This window comes from Osmerus mordax, chromosome 5, assembly GCF_038355195.1.
Source record: "Osmerus mordax isolate fOsmMor3 chromosome 5, fOsmMor3.pri, whole genome shotgun sequence".
Lineage (NCBI taxonomy): Eukaryota > Metazoa > Chordata > Actinopteri > Osmeriformes > Osmeridae > Osmerus > Osmerus mordax.
The window spans coordinates 16,555,804-16,576,708 of NC_090054.1; the positions used below are offsets into that span (position 1 = coordinate 16,555,804).

General features: G+C 38.1%; 1 protein-coding gene across 1 annotated transcript; it reads right to left on the reverse strand.

Annotated features, from left to right (window-relative positions):
- Positions 1 to 1,317: 1,317 nt before the first annotated feature.
- On the reverse strand, positions 1,318 to 12,102 carry LOC136943607 (rab11 family-interacting protein 2). The gene is made up of 6 exons (XM_067236987.1): positions 11,926 to 12,102; positions 10,917 to 11,538; positions 8,685 to 9,091; positions 8,188 to 8,539; positions 7,623 to 7,695; positions 1,318 to 5,841 (listed from the first exon to the last, which is right to left on the reverse strand). The coding sequence occupies exons 2-6, from the start codon at positions 11,267 to 11,269 to the stop codon at positions 5,617 to 5,619; spliced, it is 1,410 nt and encodes a 469-aa protein (XP_067093088.1). The 5' UTR covers positions 11,270 to 11,538; positions 11,926 to 12,102; the 3' UTR covers positions 1,318 to 5,616.
- Positions 12,103 to 20,905: the final 8,803 nt, after the last annotated feature.

Here is a 20,905-nt window from a genome sequence, read left to right on the forward strand (position 1 = left end):
GTCCGATGGGTACATGTCCTGTTACCCATCCGTGCTGCTCAACTTCCTATTCCCTAACACATGTTTTGGAGTTTTCACTCAAATTACAGCAATATGATATAATACAATGAACTAATTGCTGTAAATTTAGTAGGTGTACAGGGAACGTGTGCCACTGCCAAACAATGACAGCGATATGTGAAACTCTATCTGTTGATGAATGTGTAACGATGACAATGAGTATTTCAATTAGTTCAGGAACACAACAGCTGACACCTACAAGGTAAAGCCTGATTACACATGTATTCATTTTTAATGTTGTTGTTTTTTTTAAGATACAGTGCATTTTCCCTGGTAAGGATGAAAATTCAATTAAATCCATCATTACTAAAAGAAGACAAAAGGCACCAATTGCCATTCAAACCTGTTTATGATATTTAAAAGTATACTCCAGGCACAGAAGATTTCAAGGCATACCTAATCAAAAGTAAAACAGCAGGTAATAGTAAACAGTAATGTATTACTTAAGCCTACTGCTTAAGGATTCATATAATCAAAGTGAAATATGCACAATATACTGTTCATTCACATTTCACAGCCTCTTTGCATAGGTCAAGTTTATACAAACAACATCAAAACACTGGTGCTAATGATGGGGGATTATGCAACTTAAACAGAGTAAAAAAGTAGAATGTTGTGATGATTAATCTTAAAGGTATATAATGTATGTGTAACAACAATCTTGGATGTCTTATCATGGAAACCTAGTAAGTCATTTTAATGATATAAGATATTTTATTAGGCCTTCCTGATGTCCCTTAAGACTGTAGTCTAGTTACATGTGAGAGCCGTTTGTGTGCTGAGCGTCTCATCTGGGTGCTGGACTGAGTGACAGGGAGGAGGTAGTGTTTTGAATTGCAATGTGGAGGTGGAACCACACCCGCCCTCAAAAGCTTCAGCCAGAATACAACACAAGTGTTGCTTGTCCCAAAACATTTCACACACGCTTTCTGTACACATAGGCAAATCAGAGGGTCATTTTAACAAGCAACTCTGCCGCTCACAATTGTCTAACACCACTCAAGTCTTTTTCGGGAAAGGCATGGGAAATTCTCTAGAACAAAACTAAGAGCCTCTCTTAGGGGTAAGTAAATAGAAACTAGACACAAACCAACACAAAAAAGCTCTAATAATAATAATATGGCACTGCAAATTAAGCAGGCCAACAGATCTAATAACTAATAACTGAGTTTATGAGGCAGAGAAAATCTCTCTCTGACATCTTAATAGGAAGCACATTACAAAAAGTAAGATTATTAATGGAAAAGACAAGGCAGGTTTGCTTTCAAGAAGTACAGTGTATTTATTGAACAATACAATCATCTTGTTTGTGCCTTTCGCAATTTTATCCAGTGAATAATTGGCTATTCCAAATACATTTAGAAAGTTTCTCCATACCTTCATCTATGTTATTCCATGCCACATGCCTAAAAAATAACAATTAAATTTGGAGATGGTGGAAGGACATCAGTAAATACATACACTGAATGTTTCTGAAGTAGTAATGCAAAGCAGTGCCAATGCCTGGACTTCATATAACCTGCATTTGTGCACCATCAAATATCAGGATAGAAATGACAATTCCATAATCACGATCATCATACAGACTCACATAAAAATAAGGATTTGCCTTCAACTCAGGATAGCCATCTCTTCAACTTTTGAACTATTGCATATGGCGTGACAAGTGTCAGTGTTTCAAACTTTTTTTAATGCTTTTACCTTCATGAATTACGATGCTGCACTTCATTGGTCTTAAGCTTAGGTTGCATTTCAAGGAACAGCACACTTCTTTGAAAAAGAAAAAAATCCTGTTCATAGTATTTTACAATCCTGATTTTTAACAAAACATTTTTACAAAAGACCTTGGTAAAAGAACAAGGAAGTGGGATTTTAACTCACGAAACAAAACTAGAAAAGAAAGTGTTAAAGTCAAAGACAAATTTGCATACAACTGTAGTGCAAAATGATCATGACATATGTGAAATCTAACCGCAGAGTCTTAGTCTGCAAACAGATTCATGAAGTTTAATTACACCCCGTGTTGTGCAAGGCCATATTAATGTATTAAACAAGTCATATTACATTTTAAAGGCTAAGTAAAGCACAGACTCAGGAAGCAAGTTTTGTAACAGAGGTCATTGTGTAAGCAGCTTACCAAGAGACTACATTTCTTAACTGTGATACACTATAAGAAATGACCAGTTTCCTAGGAAATGTTGTGCCATGTTACAAGTCACATCAAGTTATTTTCCCAGTGTTTTAACTACTGACAGATGCAATGAATTGTGTCAAAGCTAATGACTTCCAGTGGAGGACTATAAGAATAGTGCCAGCTTTGTAAAGTTAAGCCCCCCCCACCCCACCAGCTACCCTTATCAAATAGTCTTACAGTATGTCAATTTGAATGACATGGACCAGGCTGTGTACGAATCTGCTGAGAGTTTAACAATCAGTATTGTTAAATATGAAAAAATGTACTGTAAAACCAAACTTGTGAGATATGAGATACGTATACAGCCCTAGTTTGAATGACATGTAAATAATATTTTAATACTGGAATCAGTTTACAATCATGTTCTGAAGGTATGTGATTAATACTCAATAATCGAAGTATATTTTCTAATCCTAAACAATTGTTGAGACTAAAGGTCTCTCAAAATCAATTGGCTAGGCTAACATTGTGAAAATATTGAGTGTTCTTAGAGATATTCCATCAACAAAACAGGCTTCTAAATAGCAGATTATGCATGTACTAAGAAAGGTATCTGAGAAAGGACAATGACAAAAAAAGAACCAACACCTACATAAACTCAGGACTAACTGACCTTGGTGTACATCTCAAGTTCTCCAAAGAAAGCAGTTCTTACACTATTATTATTTTGGTTACACCAACATTTAAGACATTATATTACAGCACATTAATGTTAGCCTAATGTCTGTACAGTAGTTTGCTGAGCAAGTAGTTAATTTAGAAACATAAAATGCATTCATTTGTGGGAGATTCCAGCATTAAAGGTACAACATTGCAATATTCAGGTACACTAATATGAAAAACGTATTTTTCATTTTGCAGCACTGGACGATGTAAAATATAGTACCAATGTATGTCATGACAAGTTTCACATAAACTTAATTTAAACAAAACATTATATTTTGTAGAATTCCACAACATTTGTTAGTAAAGGTCAGGTACAACCACGTACAAGCTTAATCCCAATGTGAGGGTAAACCAAACCAAGAAAGTAAACAAAAGGAAGACTATAGACAAACAACTTGGTCAAACATCTAACTGTGAAAGCAGGAATCTCTCTCTGTGTCTGGATTATCTTGAGAACCGGGCATTGTATGAAACTGAAAAACACGGCAGGTGTATTGCTCAGGACCCAAGGACATGAAGCGCCGCGTGTCACGTTTTTTTGTTGAGCGGTTTGAGTTTGGGAGAAATAAATATATTAACGTGTTCGCTGCACTAAGCATGGAGCCATGGACTGCCAAGGAGCACTGCACTTGCATTTGTAGAAAACGGGCACTACAACAGGCAAACTGTCATTGCACAAGTTCTTTACCAAAATTACCAAGTTGGGCTGCAGTACCAGTGGTTGCAAATACAATTTGTGTAGATAAATCCAACAGATTTAGAATATTAAGTAGGCCTAAGTAACACTGTAGATGGCACATCATTCAATTAAAAGGGAGAACATGTATATAATATGAAAATGCTGAAAAGGAAATGTGACTTTCGATTTTTGAGAACCTTGAAAAAAGGAATTTAACAATTTATGTAACTTGGACAGAAGACAAAATCCAGCACCAGTCATCTCTAACAATGACACGGTCAAAACAATAACATGTATGACAAAGTGCTGTTTTGACATTAGTGTCCTAAAAGTTGCCATGGTAAGTGGTATACAACATTCATATGAAGTTAGTCTGCTTTTAACATACCTAATTCCTGTATTACTGGGACATAGGTCACAAGTATCTACAAATGTCAATTTAACACAGTAACAGGTTATTCTACGGTTGGGCAGCAATTTCATGGTTCCTGAAACAAGATATTCAACAACAACTATGGAAATGGATGCCATGATTCTTTCTGCCTTATACAACATTTCCATGGAAACATATACTCTGCCTACCCACAACAACAGAACTGCACCATGTGAATCGTAGTACTACAGTGTCTGTTCAACCAAAGGAACAGGCCAAGTGCAGTAATGAAAATAGAAGATGCATGATGATAATAAAAAAAATATGTAAACAATTGATTGACTCCAGCAGAATATTAAGCAAATAGCTCAATTACGATCATTGCACTTATTAATAATTGGTCAAAGAAAGCATGGTCCTCATAATAACTCTCACAAACAACAACAAAAAGCTGTGGTATAATATGTTGGGCAAAAACAGCTCTTTGAAAGACATATTTTGGTGTAAAATTTTTGACTTCAATTGCAGTGCCTTCAGTTTGTTCACAATTCATGCACTCCTTTATATTGGCAATAGAGCTGGGTATAATTCAGTCTCGATATAATGTTCACCGTAAGTCTTTTTCTGTAAGATCTTGAAAATGCAATGCATTACAAAAGTATTCAGAAGTGCTTAGTGGCTACCCTTCTACAACTATATTTGAACATGTTTAGATATCATGACTGAGGGAGGAGATAGCACTAAAACACATCTACACCTTCTGCATATCAACGCTGTACTGACTACAGCATAAGCCGTATGGAATTGTGGGGATCATCTGAGTGGCTGGGTGATTTTCAGTACTAATTTTGCAGTTTGGGCTGAAGTGTAAACACAGTCATTGCAGCTCAGCAGCAATCAAGCACTTGACCGCTTTCTTTCCAGCAAACAAATACCATGAGCATGTGGTAAACATGCATTTGGCTACATTCAAGTACTATAAGAGCATCTGGATTGAAAACCACAGAGTGGCCTTATTTGCTTTGGCTGTAGGGCTATTTGCATGTTAGTCCCACTGTCATTGCACAATGCTTGATAAATGTTGACATTGTCTTTCAAGATTTTAATGGTAAATTATTAAATTAATCTGTATGTGCAATACTGAAAGGAATTTGAGCAATGCAATGCACAGCAACACTCGCACATTCAAAACCACGAGAGCTTAATCTTATAACAAAATGAAGAGTAAACAAGGTAATGACTCAGAAACCTGTTGGTCTCACCTGAGATCAATTGATGAATTTGATGACCAAAAGAGCAGAATGCCAAAAATGTAAAAGTACCATATCAAAAAGGCTTGGGGAACAGGGAAAATTGCAACCGCTTTGAGTCAAATGTTATACTGTATCTGGATATTATTACCCAGTAGTAATAGTTTGATAAACTGGTGTAAACTCAAATGAAAATATACAAAATCTACAAATGTATACTGCATTAAAGCAGATTTAGTAACAGATAAGGAACTAAAATAATAGCACAAATTTGGCATTAGTTAATCCAATTTCCTTCCATTTGGTCAACAGTATATCCACAATGCAATCGTAAACTGCTTTGAAGGAATATCACTGAAACAAAACACCGCTTTTGACCCTGCTCTTCCATAATCTACTTTTTGGAGATTTTACCAGCTTTCCTTTTTGGCTCATAGGGTGTTCGAAGGATGCTCGGAGTCTCCTCCATGACGCGCACAAGTAGGTTATCGATGTAGTCTTCCAGCTCACGAATATGGGCGTCCTTCTTCTTTACCACTTCCTTCTGCTTGACGAGCTCCTGCACAACCTCTTCAAAGGAAAGACTGCTGTAGGACGCCACCATTTCCTGGTTTGTTTCCTACAAGACCAAAAAGGGCCCAATGAACGCAACCTTGATAACTATTGAAATTACAATCAACTTTTTTTTCTTCAATCAATGCATGTTTATCAGTTTTTCTAGATGGTGTCAAGATCACATCATAAAAGTAATGATTACATCAGCCAATGGCACAGGATTGCATAACATTAATCTGATAGTGTTCTCATATTAATACAAATACATAGTTGACAAAGTTTAAAGGAGAAAATTAAATATTTTACTTTAATCTCTTAACATTTGAATGCATAACTCATCCCCTGCAAAAATGGTCCAAGCAAAGACCATGGCCATCTGCTAGACAAGAGCTGCATATTAAGATTAAAACCTCCTGATAATGGTAATAAAGATAAAAACTGGAATTTCGCTCCCTGGGGAAACATCTGAGAGCACATTTCCAGAATAAAAGGTCAGCCTAATGGATGAAAAAACAAAGATGCAACTGAACCCTAAGTTTGTTTTTTGGAGGACAAACTGTATAGACTTGTGCATTACAGTATGTCCCGATCTCATTACTGTGGGACAAGGAAGAGCTGTTATCGTTTTTAATGAGGTGCCACGTTATCTCTTCAGTGCTAGACATCCTCCCCCACAAAGATACAGCAGCAAAGCCATCACCCTGTTTAAAATAGCTCACTTATCACTTTCCCCTCCCATATATTTTAGTCAAACTATACTATTGGTATTTTGAGTCTACAATATGAGGTCCAAATACCGCTAAAGATCTTAACTGCTTACAAATTCTATAGATTACTAAGATACTAAGATATAAGCTTCTCGTTGGGAAATAAGTTTTGAGTTGTAGACAAAACTGGAAATATATCACACTTAGAGAGCCTTATGCACACATTAAGTAAGATAACAGATTATTTTAACATATATGATTACCAATTTAGCCTAATGCCAGTCCCTGAATGGCAGTGGTGGTCATGACATGGGGGGGGGGGGGGGGGAGTCAGAGCCATGAAAATGACCATGAACTAGGAAAGGGAAGATGACCATTTTTCTGGGATTGGTAGTGAGGAGATAAGGACCACACTTGGCATTCTCCAGTTGTCTCATTACTGTTTCTAATGAGCTCTGCTTTGAGAATCTAAAAGCTCAATCCTTTGAAATCTCTCACTGTCCTCCCTCCCCCTCTGTGGCTAATTAGGGCTTGAAAGCAGAGGAAATGGAACTGCCATTTCTGCAAAAGCATATGCAGGGGCACATGTGTGGCTTTATACAACCCTCAACACCCACATGGAGAGGTGAGGAAAGCCATTATCAGCATCTTATTTCTAATTTAAACATCACTTTGGCCATTGCTCATACTCATTGTATGCAATTCTGCAGCGTAATCTTGTCATAGAAATATATGTCATACATGAATTATGGTTATAAAAAGTGAAGACACAAAGGTGGCCAATAATTCCCATGTCCAATACTGGAGGTATTACAGTCAATGTCTCTTCTCAACCAAACACTCCAATTATGCTACCAGTGCAATACAACACTAAAACTGACCTTAGAGACCTAGACTTCACACAGCTCACAATTATGAGCAGCTCAGAAATGATGACCAGTGTTTTCAGCTGTTAATTAGTTAAATTACACTCATTCTGAAGAGTATCTTCAAAGATCAACATCACCAGTTGTAATGTCAAATGAGATTGAGAGTACTCAATTAAAAGTGTGTGGTGCAATTACAGGATATGTATGCAATATACAGGCTTTTTTTCCATGTATTTTTCATTCATTTACAATAGCTGCTTACGGCTTACTTTTTTCTTGCTGTAGTTCTCTTTTGGCTTTCGGCCACAGGTGATTTCATCATGTCTGGTGGGCTTTTTGTCACTGTAAAATATGTGTACAAAAACATCAAGTTACTAAACAAACTATCACATTTGATTAAAGGTGGTTTGGTTGAGTGTACAATAATCTTGGCATTTACTGTGCCAACAGCCTTGTGGTTCCATCTGCCTCTAAATGACCACTGAGCAACTGTACGGCAGAGGCAGCAGGAAAGATGATGAGCCCACAGAAATATCTGGTTAATTGGGGGGTCTATCTTTACAGAATATCTCATTACTATAGTTCTAAGGGGTCTGTTATCAAGCTTAGTCTCTCTAAAGAGCCACTAACGACACCTTCAACTCTGATAAAACATAACTTGGCCAAATTGGCCACCAACCACTTCTGTGTGTGTAATGTGTAATGGATGATTAACTGGTTAAGTGAAAACACATCAAACACATCCCTGGGACTTCTGACTAAAACGTCACATGACGTGTAACTGGTATTGACATCTATGTCAATCATTGTGGCATGGTTGCTTTTGAGGTCTACCTTGTTTTGAAGTGTGAGCTGAAGGGGTTCGTGTCCCCTTGAGTGTCGCTGCTGAACGGGTTGGGCGAACGCAGGTCCCCAGAGCTCCCTGAACGCCCTCCGCTGGTCTTACGGCCCTCCTTTTTTCCGGTCACACGTTCCAGCAGGCTGACCTTCTCCTTCTTCTCCTTACGCTCTGCGCGGTCCCATAGCTGTCCGTGCTCTCCCTCGAAAGGGTTGCGGTTGCGTGGGAGGGTGGCGTATTTCTGAGGCAAGGTGTCACTTATGTCAGTGAAAGGATCACTATGCTGCTCACAATCCTCATAGCCCGGAACCTCACTTTGGGACCGCCTGTGAGGGGAAGCTACACTCCCTGAAAGCAAAATAATACACAGTATAACATTTTATTTTGAGAGTACTGATGGCAATATACAGTATACAACATGCAGTGTCTAAATATTTATAATATCAAAAGGCAATAGAATGTTTTCTTCCAAGATCCAATACATGCTACTCACCGGTTTCCTCTATGGAGTTCATGGAGTCCAGCTTAGGACGAAAATGGGTACCAATAAGGTCTGACATAGAGTGGGCAGCAGAGAGCTTGTGGGAGCCAGCAAGCAAGGGTCTCTTGGCCTTGGTCTCTGGTTGGGTGGGATGTTCCGGAGCAACGGGATGGTGTTGGGGCTCCGAGTCGCATAAGGCAGAGCGTGGCAGGATGGCTGAGGAGGTATCTGAAAAACCACTGTCATGCTTCCGACCCTTCATCTTGTCCTTGAGCTTTGAGAAGGGTGAGCGTGGCTTGTCCTTCATGGAGAGGTCAAACATGCTGGCTGTCATGTTGTTCCTCATGAACTGAATGCTGACCTGGATTCGGCCCCTCTCTTTCCTCTTCTTCCCCGGCCTGGAGTCCAAGAAGTACCAGCTGGAATGAGGGTGGAAAGGGTGTATGTTGAGGACAAATCAAATTCATACAAGGATAAAATATTACATTTAATATTCTATTACATTGAATATTTGAATACACAATATTTTAATTTTCAAATTATACAATGCCTCGCATGGCTACCTTGACTCAGCAAATATTTGTCAACCTCTTTCCTTGCCAGTTTCATCACATATTGTGGCTGTAGGCAAGTAACATGCAAGCAAACCCCCAAATTCGTTTAAAGATGAATCGACTAGATGGGCCTACATAATCTGGAGCTTTTTGTCTACCTGTGTACCATTACAAGGAATAAACCTACTTCCCTGCAAACTCAATGTGGTGATTTTTTTATTTTGTATAATGTGGTCTGCCCAGGCCACCTCCTGTGTGTTTAACCTCTTTGCTATTTCTTCTGGAAGTAATGGGATTGATGCTTTCCACTGTGAGAAAAAGGGGTGACATTTGCACAAATCTAGCCTTTGTTCAGAACTGCTATGACAAGCAATTGGGAAATTACAAAGGAAATGTTGCAACCCTGCAAATCATACACGCTAATGTGAACACATGCCTATATAGGGTTCCCTAGTAAAGAAACAGTTCACACAAAATCACATTTTGAACATTACTACTACTACTGGTCACTCAAAAATTCCAGCATATAAAGGAGCACCAGTGATCAGTGATGAAACTCTTGACCCAACAGTGTGCTGAGACTGAGTGGCCATATTTGTGGTAGTAGGCCTTGCTGGGTCCAATTCCCATACAGTGCGCTGTTCTGAGCACGATCAGGAGCCACAGTATACTGAGAGGGGGCCAGCACTGTACTTCACATGGGTGTCAAGGCCAAGATAAACCTCTCTGTTGGAACCACAATACTCCCACTCTGCCTGGGCCGCTGGGAAACTCCTCACAATCAACAAACACAGGTGTGCGATAATTAGGGGCAGCCTACTCAGATGTCAAGTCGCAATCTCCTACCAATGTGTTGGTTTGAAAAACATAGCAGACGGACACCACAACTTTAAACCGCTGCACTACGTGGATTTGGTGGTGAGAGTTTAGGCCTCATTGTCAGTTTGTCAACTGTGTGGGATTATTAGCCCCTCTACATCCGCTACAGCTCAGCATTTAATAACTACAAACCCTGGAGGTGCATCCACTCCAGCACCTTAAATAAATACAACTATTAACACTGATTATGACATATCGCAACTCCCCCCTTCTGGTGGATACAGAGGAAGTGTGCTAATGTGTTCGCATGATGATGTGCCAAGTGCTAATTGACACCAGATCCAATTTTCAAAGTTTCTGCTCTTCTTAGCACAAGGTGGCGTAACCACCAGTTGTGGTTAGGCTACTATAAACTACAAACAGTTGAAGCTAGAATGACTAAAATAACTCTACAGTGTGTCACTAAACAGGGTGGTGCTGGTGCTAGTCTTTTCCCCATTGTTCCACAACACTGGAAATAATGTGTGGCAGACAAAGAATGACTAACAATTCATGTTTATCCAGCTCCACCACATTTAACTAGCTGTGGCCTTTCATAATGTCTCACTCTCATGTCCTTAGAACTGGTAGCCTACAAGTTATTGCTAACACGAAGGTTAGGTAAGAGAAACTAAGAACAAATATTGCAACGGCTGGCAACAACCTTAGTGGTTAGGATTTGATCTAGAACAGTTGCAGCACTACCAAAGTTTCACAAGTTGTACTGTGACACATCCTGGATATCATATTAACTCATATCTGAAATGAGTCTGATTCTTAGTCAACATGACCCCCCCTCCCCCCCCCCCCCCCCAATAGAATAGGTACTTACTCAGTTTTCCTTCGCTCCTTGTTATCAAATATTTCATTAAGATTGATCGATTTCTGACCCAAGAATTTATCCATCCCCACCAAGGAGCGATGCATCACTATAAAACTAAGTTCATAGATCTCTGGGTTTCCCTCTAAGAGCAAACCTGGTAGCTCAAAGGAGGCTTCTTCTCTCCAAATAGGGTTGAGTGTTTTCTCTGCCACAGATGTTGAGTACTTCTCTTTCCCCAGCTGAATGATTGTGTAGGCATCATTGGTACCATTCTTGCCCTTAGGTTGAAGATCAGTTGCTTGGAGCACAGTGGCTTGGACATGAGTTGGGAACCACTTTTGGGACTGTTCGGCTAGTGACATGATTTTGATTTTTCTTTTATCTACTGTTCATGAATCAAATTTTTGTTTGAATACATGTAGTGTTAGTAGGTTGTGATTGCTGTGCAACATGTCACTGGCGGCTGATATCTATGTTGGTAGGCCATACAGCTAAGTGTAGGACATTAGTTAGGTTATAAAGTACAAACAGTTTGTTATCTCTATCACGACCTAGCCTGTCCCCTTAATACATTGCAAGCACTTGTCCATCATTTCACATAAATCCAAACCACTGATGTTGAGTAAAACATCTGAAAGCACAAATAAAAAGGAATACATTAGTGACATATTAGTTTTTACTAATACTGTACTTTAAAACAGCTACTGCAAGCTTAATCGGTTAGGATACAATTTCCAATTCCAGCCAGAAGTAGCCTACCAGTTTAACTGTGAATGTTCTTCAAAACCTGGTTGTTGTGAACATCATTCAACAAGAAGTTGCTCTTTAAGATTTCTGCCACGTATATTGACAACGTTACATTTTGCTAACGTTAGCTGGCTTGCTAGATAAATGGTAGTAATTTAACCGACCACACTGGACTGTGGTGTAAGCTTTTAGTATCTAACATAGCTAGCCTAGCCTTGCTAGGTAGCTAACAAGTTAGCTAACTAACATGAGATATCATACATACACCTACCGTTGCCTCCGTTTCATATTTTCAAACATTAAGGTACATATTCATTCCTTAAATGAATTAGAATATGTTCAGCATTATAAGTCGAATCAAATCTCATTAACGCTAGCCTATTTCACAGTCAACTGCTGGGCTGTGCTTTAATCTTATGTAGTCCAAATACTTCCTACTTTCACACGTGTACGTAACATCCGGTTGCACAAAGTTCACGCTGTACTGTTACCATGGAAACTAAGGTCGGTTCGTTTTTGGAAGGGAAACATATTTTTGTGACTGACATGAATGAAAATTATAACTTTTTCTATGTAAAAAAAAAAAAGAATGGTGTTTGTGGGTGCAAAGCCCTGCAGCATGAGTCCATTGACATACTGTACACACCGGCATTAAGACACAGATGCAAAACTATTTTAAGTCTATCCAAATTATTCACTCACAAAATTAGTTGTAACAAGATGATGCTGGAGTGGACACATTTTCCATAGCAATAGGGAGAGCTCAACCTGGCTCAGACACCTTTGACATGCCTGGGACAGGGAATGGGGGTCGAGTAGACTGCACTTGAAAGAGGTAAATCATACAAACATGGGAACTGCTTTGTCTCGAGTGGGGCATGGAGGTGCAGATAAGGCGTTCATTTGAACGAATACAGACACGCATGTCACCCTACTTGACAAGTACATCTTAACCAAACACACCTGCCAGTGTTGGTTTTATTGTCCTGCCATGAACAGTGCAGTATGTACATACCAAACTCCTAGGGTTAAGGCTGGGCCATCCATCAAAGTAAGATTGTTACTCTTATCTAGAGTCCATCTCTAAATGAAATGGTATGGCTAGGTGAAATATTAGGTTAGGCCTACATAGCACAACGCATTTCAGGCTTCAAGAGATGCATTTTCAGCCTGCCATTTTGTGACTTGTACGAAAAGCTTGGAAATCATTGAAGAATAATGCAACAACAACAAAAAATCAGAAGGGGATAACAATAAGCAGAAAAAATATGTATGTAATAAATATTCTCACTATGTAAAGAATTAAAGTCAAAGGGACATGGTGAATTATCCTGCATTGCTAAAACATTTGTCATCTTGCAAAGTTGGTAAGCTCCTATTCTTTGGATGTTGTGATCATTTTAAAGTGCTATAGTAACATCATGTACCATACGTGAGTATCCACTGGCAGGATCATGGATCTTTAATTTGACAATTTGCAAACACTTTCATCTATTACCATCCTTTTGGAAACTACTACAATACTCTCCCTCTTGTGGGGATAACATCTTTAAAGCCATTGCATTCCAACATCACCTGTATCCTTTTATTATCTCACTCTGATAGAGTACACACCAGTGTATATAAAACATCAGGTCATAAATTAGTAGCTGTAACGTATGGCCTCAGTTCACTTTCCAGGGGAACAACATTGAGGGACATAAACTGTCCAACATGTAAAGAGAACTTGTATTGCATGGCAGCCAGGTCCACATGTTGAGCCATATTAGACATCCCCTTTAACGGCCTCCATCCACTCAGGGTCTCTCTCCGCGGTCAGGCAGATGGTTTTGGTTTAGGGTCCTTTCTTCAACACTATACAGGTTGTATTACATTTATTAAACACTTTTAAAAATCTCTGGCTGCAAGATTGTCCATCTGTTGGGGGCAACAGAAAATATATGAACAGAGCATGAAGCATGGTGGGGAGAGGGGAAATCGTTGTGATGTCAGTGCTGCTTTTAATGTGGTGCAGGTCTATGTTTGGGATGGATGATTGATTTAAAAGGCCCCGCTTTTAGCTGAGCGAACATTTAGATCACAGATGAAATTTAATAAAAAAAAGGAGAAAGACACACAAATCACCCCCGCTTTACTCCCTGGAATGTTTTTGTGCACAGGTTTGATATATAGAGGTGCAGATGTGCGACTGGCGCGTGACGAAGAGAGCTAAAAAAAGTTGCTAAGCCAAGGTTATGTGTCAACCTGGTGGCTCCCAAAGGTCCTGTTTTAACCCCATGTTTATGCATTTTTTTCCAGCTCTAATTTACTGTTTATTTAAAGTTATATTGCATTAAATACAGTAAAAGGTGAATCAAAGTACCAAGGTTTAAGAGCATTACATTCAAAGGTAATTTGGATACAATTAAATTTCTTCAACCCATGAGAGAAGATGCTTGTGTAGCTTGCTGTTTGTTATTGTTTGTGTTTCACATTTAAAATGTCACCAACACTTTCAAACAACTTCAAATTGATTACATTGAAACATCTCAAAATGTGAATATAATAATATTTAAATGCAGCATGACAATGCATTCAATATATTTTGTTAAGTTCCATCCAATACATTTATATAGCTATCATATGCATTAATGGCCAACACATTTGATAGATTACAGTAATTAACACAGCTGGTTCTACAAATGCCATGACCAATGCATGCAATTATGGAGAAAAATGTGTGCAATTACTGGGAATGAGATACACCTACTACTCAAAATTGTATTCAGCAGTAATTTCAGTGGTTACATTTACATGATTTGTAATATCAGCAGTCGCTGTACAATTGTCTAACAGGAATGCAGACTACAGTACAACTATTGGAAATCCCTGCTGCATGGCTACACAGTATACTGTATCTTGTTACATTGTTCTTATGAGGGTTTACAGAATAATGTCAGTCTATTTATACAATATATGGTGACCTGTAATAATGTATTATGCATCTTGCTTGACCTGGTTCAAAATGTCTCAAGTCTAGTCGGCCATGTGTTAAGCAGCCACAATGCTTGGAGATTGACATCAGTGCTCTGAGGTCATGTCTATTGGGGGCGAGAGAACAGGTGTCCTTCCTGCTAAAGTTTAAATCAAATCTGCAGAGGCCTAAAGGAAGCTTGGCCCACATGTGTGTGCCCTGCGGTCTTTAATAGCTCTTCATTGGATGAAATTATCCATCAATACAGTGCTGAGGAGGTAGGGGAGATGTGGAGTTCAGAGGAATGCTAATGACAAGAATGTGTTGGAGGAAAACTGAAAAACTGCAATTTCTGAATAAATTGGAGAGGGTATTACAGAGTTTTGGTTACTATGAAATATATTGTAGGTAAAGGGCGCTGGAAAAAATGGTCTCCTGTCTGTGATTTCCTGTCCCAGCCAGTTCACTACTACATCTTTGTGATAAAAACAACCTTGTAAGTTTAGGATAATTTAAAAAAGTTCATTCCACAATTTTCCTTTTTAATTGTCGTTTTACTAAATACACAACAATAGTTGAATTTGACGTGTGAAACCACAAACAAATCTAAACAAATCTGATTAGAATAAATTAAGAAAAATAAATCAACATAGTTTCATCAGTTGTATCTTACATGGTCTGACAAAAAAATATTCCTTACATTTGCATATTAAGTGTTGTATGGAGGAATACTACATTTACATAGGAGGTGTATGTTACGGTAAAGCTGTGTTAGATGCAAATTTTATCAAATGAAATACTTGTTTTACAATTTAAACAAGACAAATACCTTGGCATGAACATATAAAGAGTGGGATGTATCATTACGTCTCTCCATCTTTAAAGCTGTAAGCAGAAATGAATCAACTTACTGTTTTACCAGTCACTACAAGGATCAACGGCCCACTCAGCAGCTCAGTTTGCACATGTTGCTAGAAATGCGCCTATCATCGCATTTGCATAACATTTGTCACAAATAGCTTTTGTTCAATTGAATTCTTCTTACGCTGTAAATAGTGTAAATACAAGCTGTGGTTTTTTGTGTGTTAAAAGCAACAGGAAAGAGAGGGAAAGTGTGTGAAAGACAGACAGAGACAGTTACTTTAATCATGACATTTGTCATAACAATTGATGCAAAAGGGTTGATATATGACTATGAAGCACTATCTAGCCATATTATGTGTGTAAGGTCAAAGTTTTGGCTATTGTATATGATACTGTAAGATAATATTATCCTATCTGTTGGTGCAGCTTTACCAAATAGATGACCTTTGTGTGCACTCTGCTAAAGGCCATGGGATTCTGAAAGTCTTCACAACCTGGAAGGTTACATTCTACTTAGCAGATAATGTCATGGATAAATTAATATGTATCCCATCTTACACCATGATTTGCACAGTGGATTATGAATATCTTGCAACTCAGACTGGGATTATTTTCTATTTGATGTACAGTATAGTATTGATTGATTTCCTACTTAATTTAAAGATTTGCTTTTGAATTTGATCTGATTATCTTTTGACCTGTAATAAGGTGTAGAGAGAACGAGTGAAAGAGGTAGAGAAAAAGAGAGAGATGGTTCTGTATGAACTGTTTGCAGTCATCATAAATGTCTCTGGTCCACTGTACAGTACATTAGGGATATGGTCATCAGTCCCAGGAGCAGTTGGTTGAGAGGGTCAGAGAGACAAGGCTCTGCTGCTCTGTCACTATCACTCTTGCTCTCTCTCTGGGACACATCAGTGGCCCTCTGAAAACTACACAAAGTATTTCTTTACATGGCCATATTGCAACGGAATCTATTTTCCAGATGCTGTGATCAGGTCACCATGTTGACTCTGTACTTTTTAACTTCACTGGTAATGTTCTCCTATAGCAATGGCAGGTGGATTATTCCATTATGTTACTTACAGAATATTTATATGAGTGAACCGTTATTTCAATTAAAAAACTCCAAAACAACCAAGAGTGTGTCACTGTAAAGAGCTAATGTAAGTTGATGAAACACTGATTAAACTAAAGTTTCTCACCAAACTTGGTCTTTATGCCATTATCATGTCAAGCACAAAGGGCACATTCTATCATGGTAGTCTTGCTGAGGAAATGCAGGAATAGGGTTTGATATATCAGTGTATCCACCACAAAAGGTTACCCAGATGACATTAAGCAGCGCAGACATCTTTGATGGACAATTTGAGGCTCATGACCTTTTGTGACATGTGGTCTTTGTACCACTCCTATATACCACTGTATTCATGCACAAAAACACATGCAGACATACATACAAACGCATGCACAATCACATACACCACACCAAACTATGAAACTATGACTAACCAATTGGACATTGATTGTAGCACACATGAACAAAATGCAGACAAAGAAAGACCTAATCCTCTAAGCATGAACTAACCCAGATTTAAGACAATAGCCTTACCTCAGTAATTTATTGCAGATGTATGCAGATAAAATGTCATGCTTGCAGTGGAAAGTTTGTGTATGTGTGGCAAGAATTGTCTTATGTTCCTATGTACAGTGCTGTGCTGTGCTGTGTTCATCACAATAACAAGTAGAAAAGCCCAGCCCACTGAGTGGAAGACAGGACTTCCTCATCTTCTCTTCTTCTTGACTACATTTTGATTTAATCTTTGCACCAGGAATGCAAATTAAAATAAATCAATAAATAAGGATCGTGTTTTTTAGTTGTTTACCTTGTATGGGACTATTCTATACTAAAGTAAATGGAACCCATATTATTCAATTATAAATTGGTTTAATACTGCAGCCAAACACTTGAAAGAAGTCACGAGAAAATAAGGGTCATGCCTGTAATATGCAAATGTTCCAACAGAAAGACCAATTTGATGCTTATCTTGTGCCCTGGTAAGAGGTAACAGCAGTTCAAAGAAAATCAATGCAAAGAGGGATTATATATTTCTGTATTTTGCTAATCATTTAAGAAATACTTAATTGTCACACCCACATGTCGAGTGGATTAGGCATCATAGACATTTTGCCCTCTGAATATATAGTACATCCTCATGCTCACAAGCTATGGAATAGAGTTAACAAAAATCACTGTGTGTAGTTGGCAAAGCAGCACCAGCTCACATTGCATGCTATGGGATGTCTAATCCATGAAATGTGTGGGTGGGATGATTAACACAGACACCAGCACTGAAAATATGTTTGCTTTGAAACTCTGAATGTGATATGAATATGAAACTATGAATAATTGGCAAAGAATAGGAGCCTGCTTACATTTAGAACTTAAATGCAGTTTATGACTAATTGTGTTAAGTGAAAATAAAGTGCACTTTTGTTCCTGGGGATAATTAGCTTTTTAATGTTGCAAGAGTGATTGTGAGGGCTCACTTGGGCTCCAGCACATTTTGAGTGAGCCCTCTAGTTATCCTATGGGGTAACTTACCTCCTTAGGCCAGAGTACAGTGGTGCTGTAAGGAAAATACGTAATTATTGCCATTTAGATTTTTGTGAACATCATAAATTGTTTCTGAAAATAACGTTTTCACAAGTAGCAACTTTTCTCAGTGAAAAAGAAAAATGTTGCCACGCTGTATAGTATATATAGTATATATTCCCATAACATTAATAATCAGCCGTTGTTTAATTTGATCATTTATAGTTTAATTAACAGCTTCAGTGTCATTGTGTAAGAATACAGTTAACATGACTGAATTTAAGTACCATGGGATTACTCCACTATTGGCCACAAATGTACTGGACTGTGGCTATATTAATCTAGTATGAAGAAAAACCTGACTGGAGAGGACATTTCTGGAGTAAGTATAGTTTTTTCTTGTTTCACTCCTTACTTTCACTCCACACTCAATCCCCAAAAGTTTGGGCCAGGGTTGGCCTGCTCGGTTGGCCACTCTCAGAGTTTGGGCACTGGGTAATTGGAATCAGTTATTCAAAACATCTCTAAATATGATTTAAATGGTTGGGATTTATTAACATAGAAGGAAACCATTAAAGAGGTTAAAGCGGGAAAGGGAAATTCCGTTTCTGGAGAAGACGACGACGATGAGGAAAGGGGTGGGGGTGAGTGAGGGGGAGAAAGCAATTACTCGATGTAAAGGCCACGAACAGAGCTCCTGCCGTCACTGAGAAATCAAATCTGTCAGCAATTAGGAGGATCTGAGGAGGCCAAGCAGCACTCGCCAGTGGACAATGGGGCAAGGAGAGAGGGGGTTAGCAATTATGAGAGCTGATAGAGTAGCTTTATTTATCTAAACAGCAGGTTAGTTGCCCAATCTCCTCTTTTGTCACTTGTTGCACACGTGAAAGGGGCACCACTTAATCAGAATGGTGTTCCTTGTTGCAGCCAATCTGTATTGAATGCGGGGCAAGAGTTGGAGAGGAACACTTTTCTGTACAAGGCAGACTAAACCATGGGTTGATCTCATGCTCTTGCAATGCTTCCTCCGCTCAAAGAGCTGATCCGGATCCTTTATATTTGAAGCTATTGATTGGAGGATGGAGAAGGGGGAACACTCATCTAAAACATGTACTCAATATCAAAGACTCCAGCTCCTTGAAGGGGGCAAAAGCCCCACGTTGAGGACAGGGTCTTAGATGGGGATTGGGGAACTGCAAGTTTCATTTGAAAACCTCGGCAGACATGCCACACTAATAACTACTCAGGAGCTCTCTGAGAAATATATCTGTGAAGCTTAACCTGAGAAGATTTTCCCTCAGTATAGGCTAACTAGATTGCTTTTCACACACACGTAGACATTATTTTAGCTAAATCAATGCCATCTACAGGTCTTGATTAATGTATTTCCTCTAAGTGATAACATTTGGTCTTAAGTTCTCTAATAATTTCTCTGCGCAAGTTCAGTTGTCAAAGTTCAGGGACAGAGTCCAAATGTAAGACAAAAATTCATAGTACTATCACTACTATATCTAACCCTAAACTGTGTGAAAAAAGTTTGAAGGAAATCAAAGTCAGTATGATGTTGCTTTGCTAAACAAAGCAGTATAATATACAGCTTCTAATCGACTTAGTACTAAAGAATTCCATTGTATCTGTGTTACATGTGTTTACAACCAAATAGTTTATTAATATTTTTTGTACAGGCCCTGTAGGGTGTGCCATCTCTAGGTTTTCAACTATAGTCTCATTTGAATATGTGATTCTGGCATGTATAGATGTAAATAAATACAAGATCAGTTGTTGACAATTAATGCATACTAATGGAGAAAAAAGTTGTAGAATTCAATTTTTGTCAAAAATTGGTCAGCACACAAAGCAAACTACTTAACACACGTGTTGACTCATAGTGTTGAACAGAGTTCAGCGGAGTTGAATTGAAAGTAGTCTTACAAAGCCTTGTAGTTATAAGGAAAAAGGCAAAAAGAGAAATTAATGTGAAAAACTAATTCTGAAAATTGGGAGATAAACTACTAAGTGTATAGTCCTTTTTTCTTACATTCTGTGTTAGGCCTTGTGCGAACAACTAAGGCCATACAGCAATGAAAAAGTAGAACATATGATTTACTGATTATGTAGATTACTTTCATTTTGTAAGTATAATTGCAATGAATTCTAATGAATCTTATTTCTGGTGTGAGGAAACTTTGATATACTATCAAAGTTTAGAGAATCCCTTTAATATAACATATATATATATAGAACAGCACATTATTGTGCTGACAGAAGCAACCATTTTTGAAATAGTTAGGGATGGACTGTATTTGATGTGTTATTTTACATTAACAGAGCAATTTAAATTAGGATTCAAATCAATTAATTTGACCTGACTTTGAAAATTAACAAGCACTTACTTCATTTATTTGAACATATGCAGTAGTTTCAGCCTCTTAATGAAATCCAAATCAGTATCTTCATTTTAACAACACTATTCAGTTTAAAATATCCACAAAATGAACATGATACAACTTTAACATCAAACATTGCAATGCTATACGATGCAAGCATACTCATATATGAACCTGGTATTTATTGATACAACCTATTCTGAAGAACCATAACAAGCCATGCCAACATTCAGCTTTAAGTTAACTGGCCTCTATACAACATTACAAAGCTTTTCAATATCCATAAGTCTATTTCTTTCTTGTGTATTATTAGTTAACTATGATTCCACATATTTAAGTACATAATTAATGTCTGGCTGTTTTTTATTTTGGCACATCTTGCTACAATACAGCACGACAGTCAATAGTCCTATAAGTGCACTGTCTGTCGAAGTGGTATCCAAAATATTTT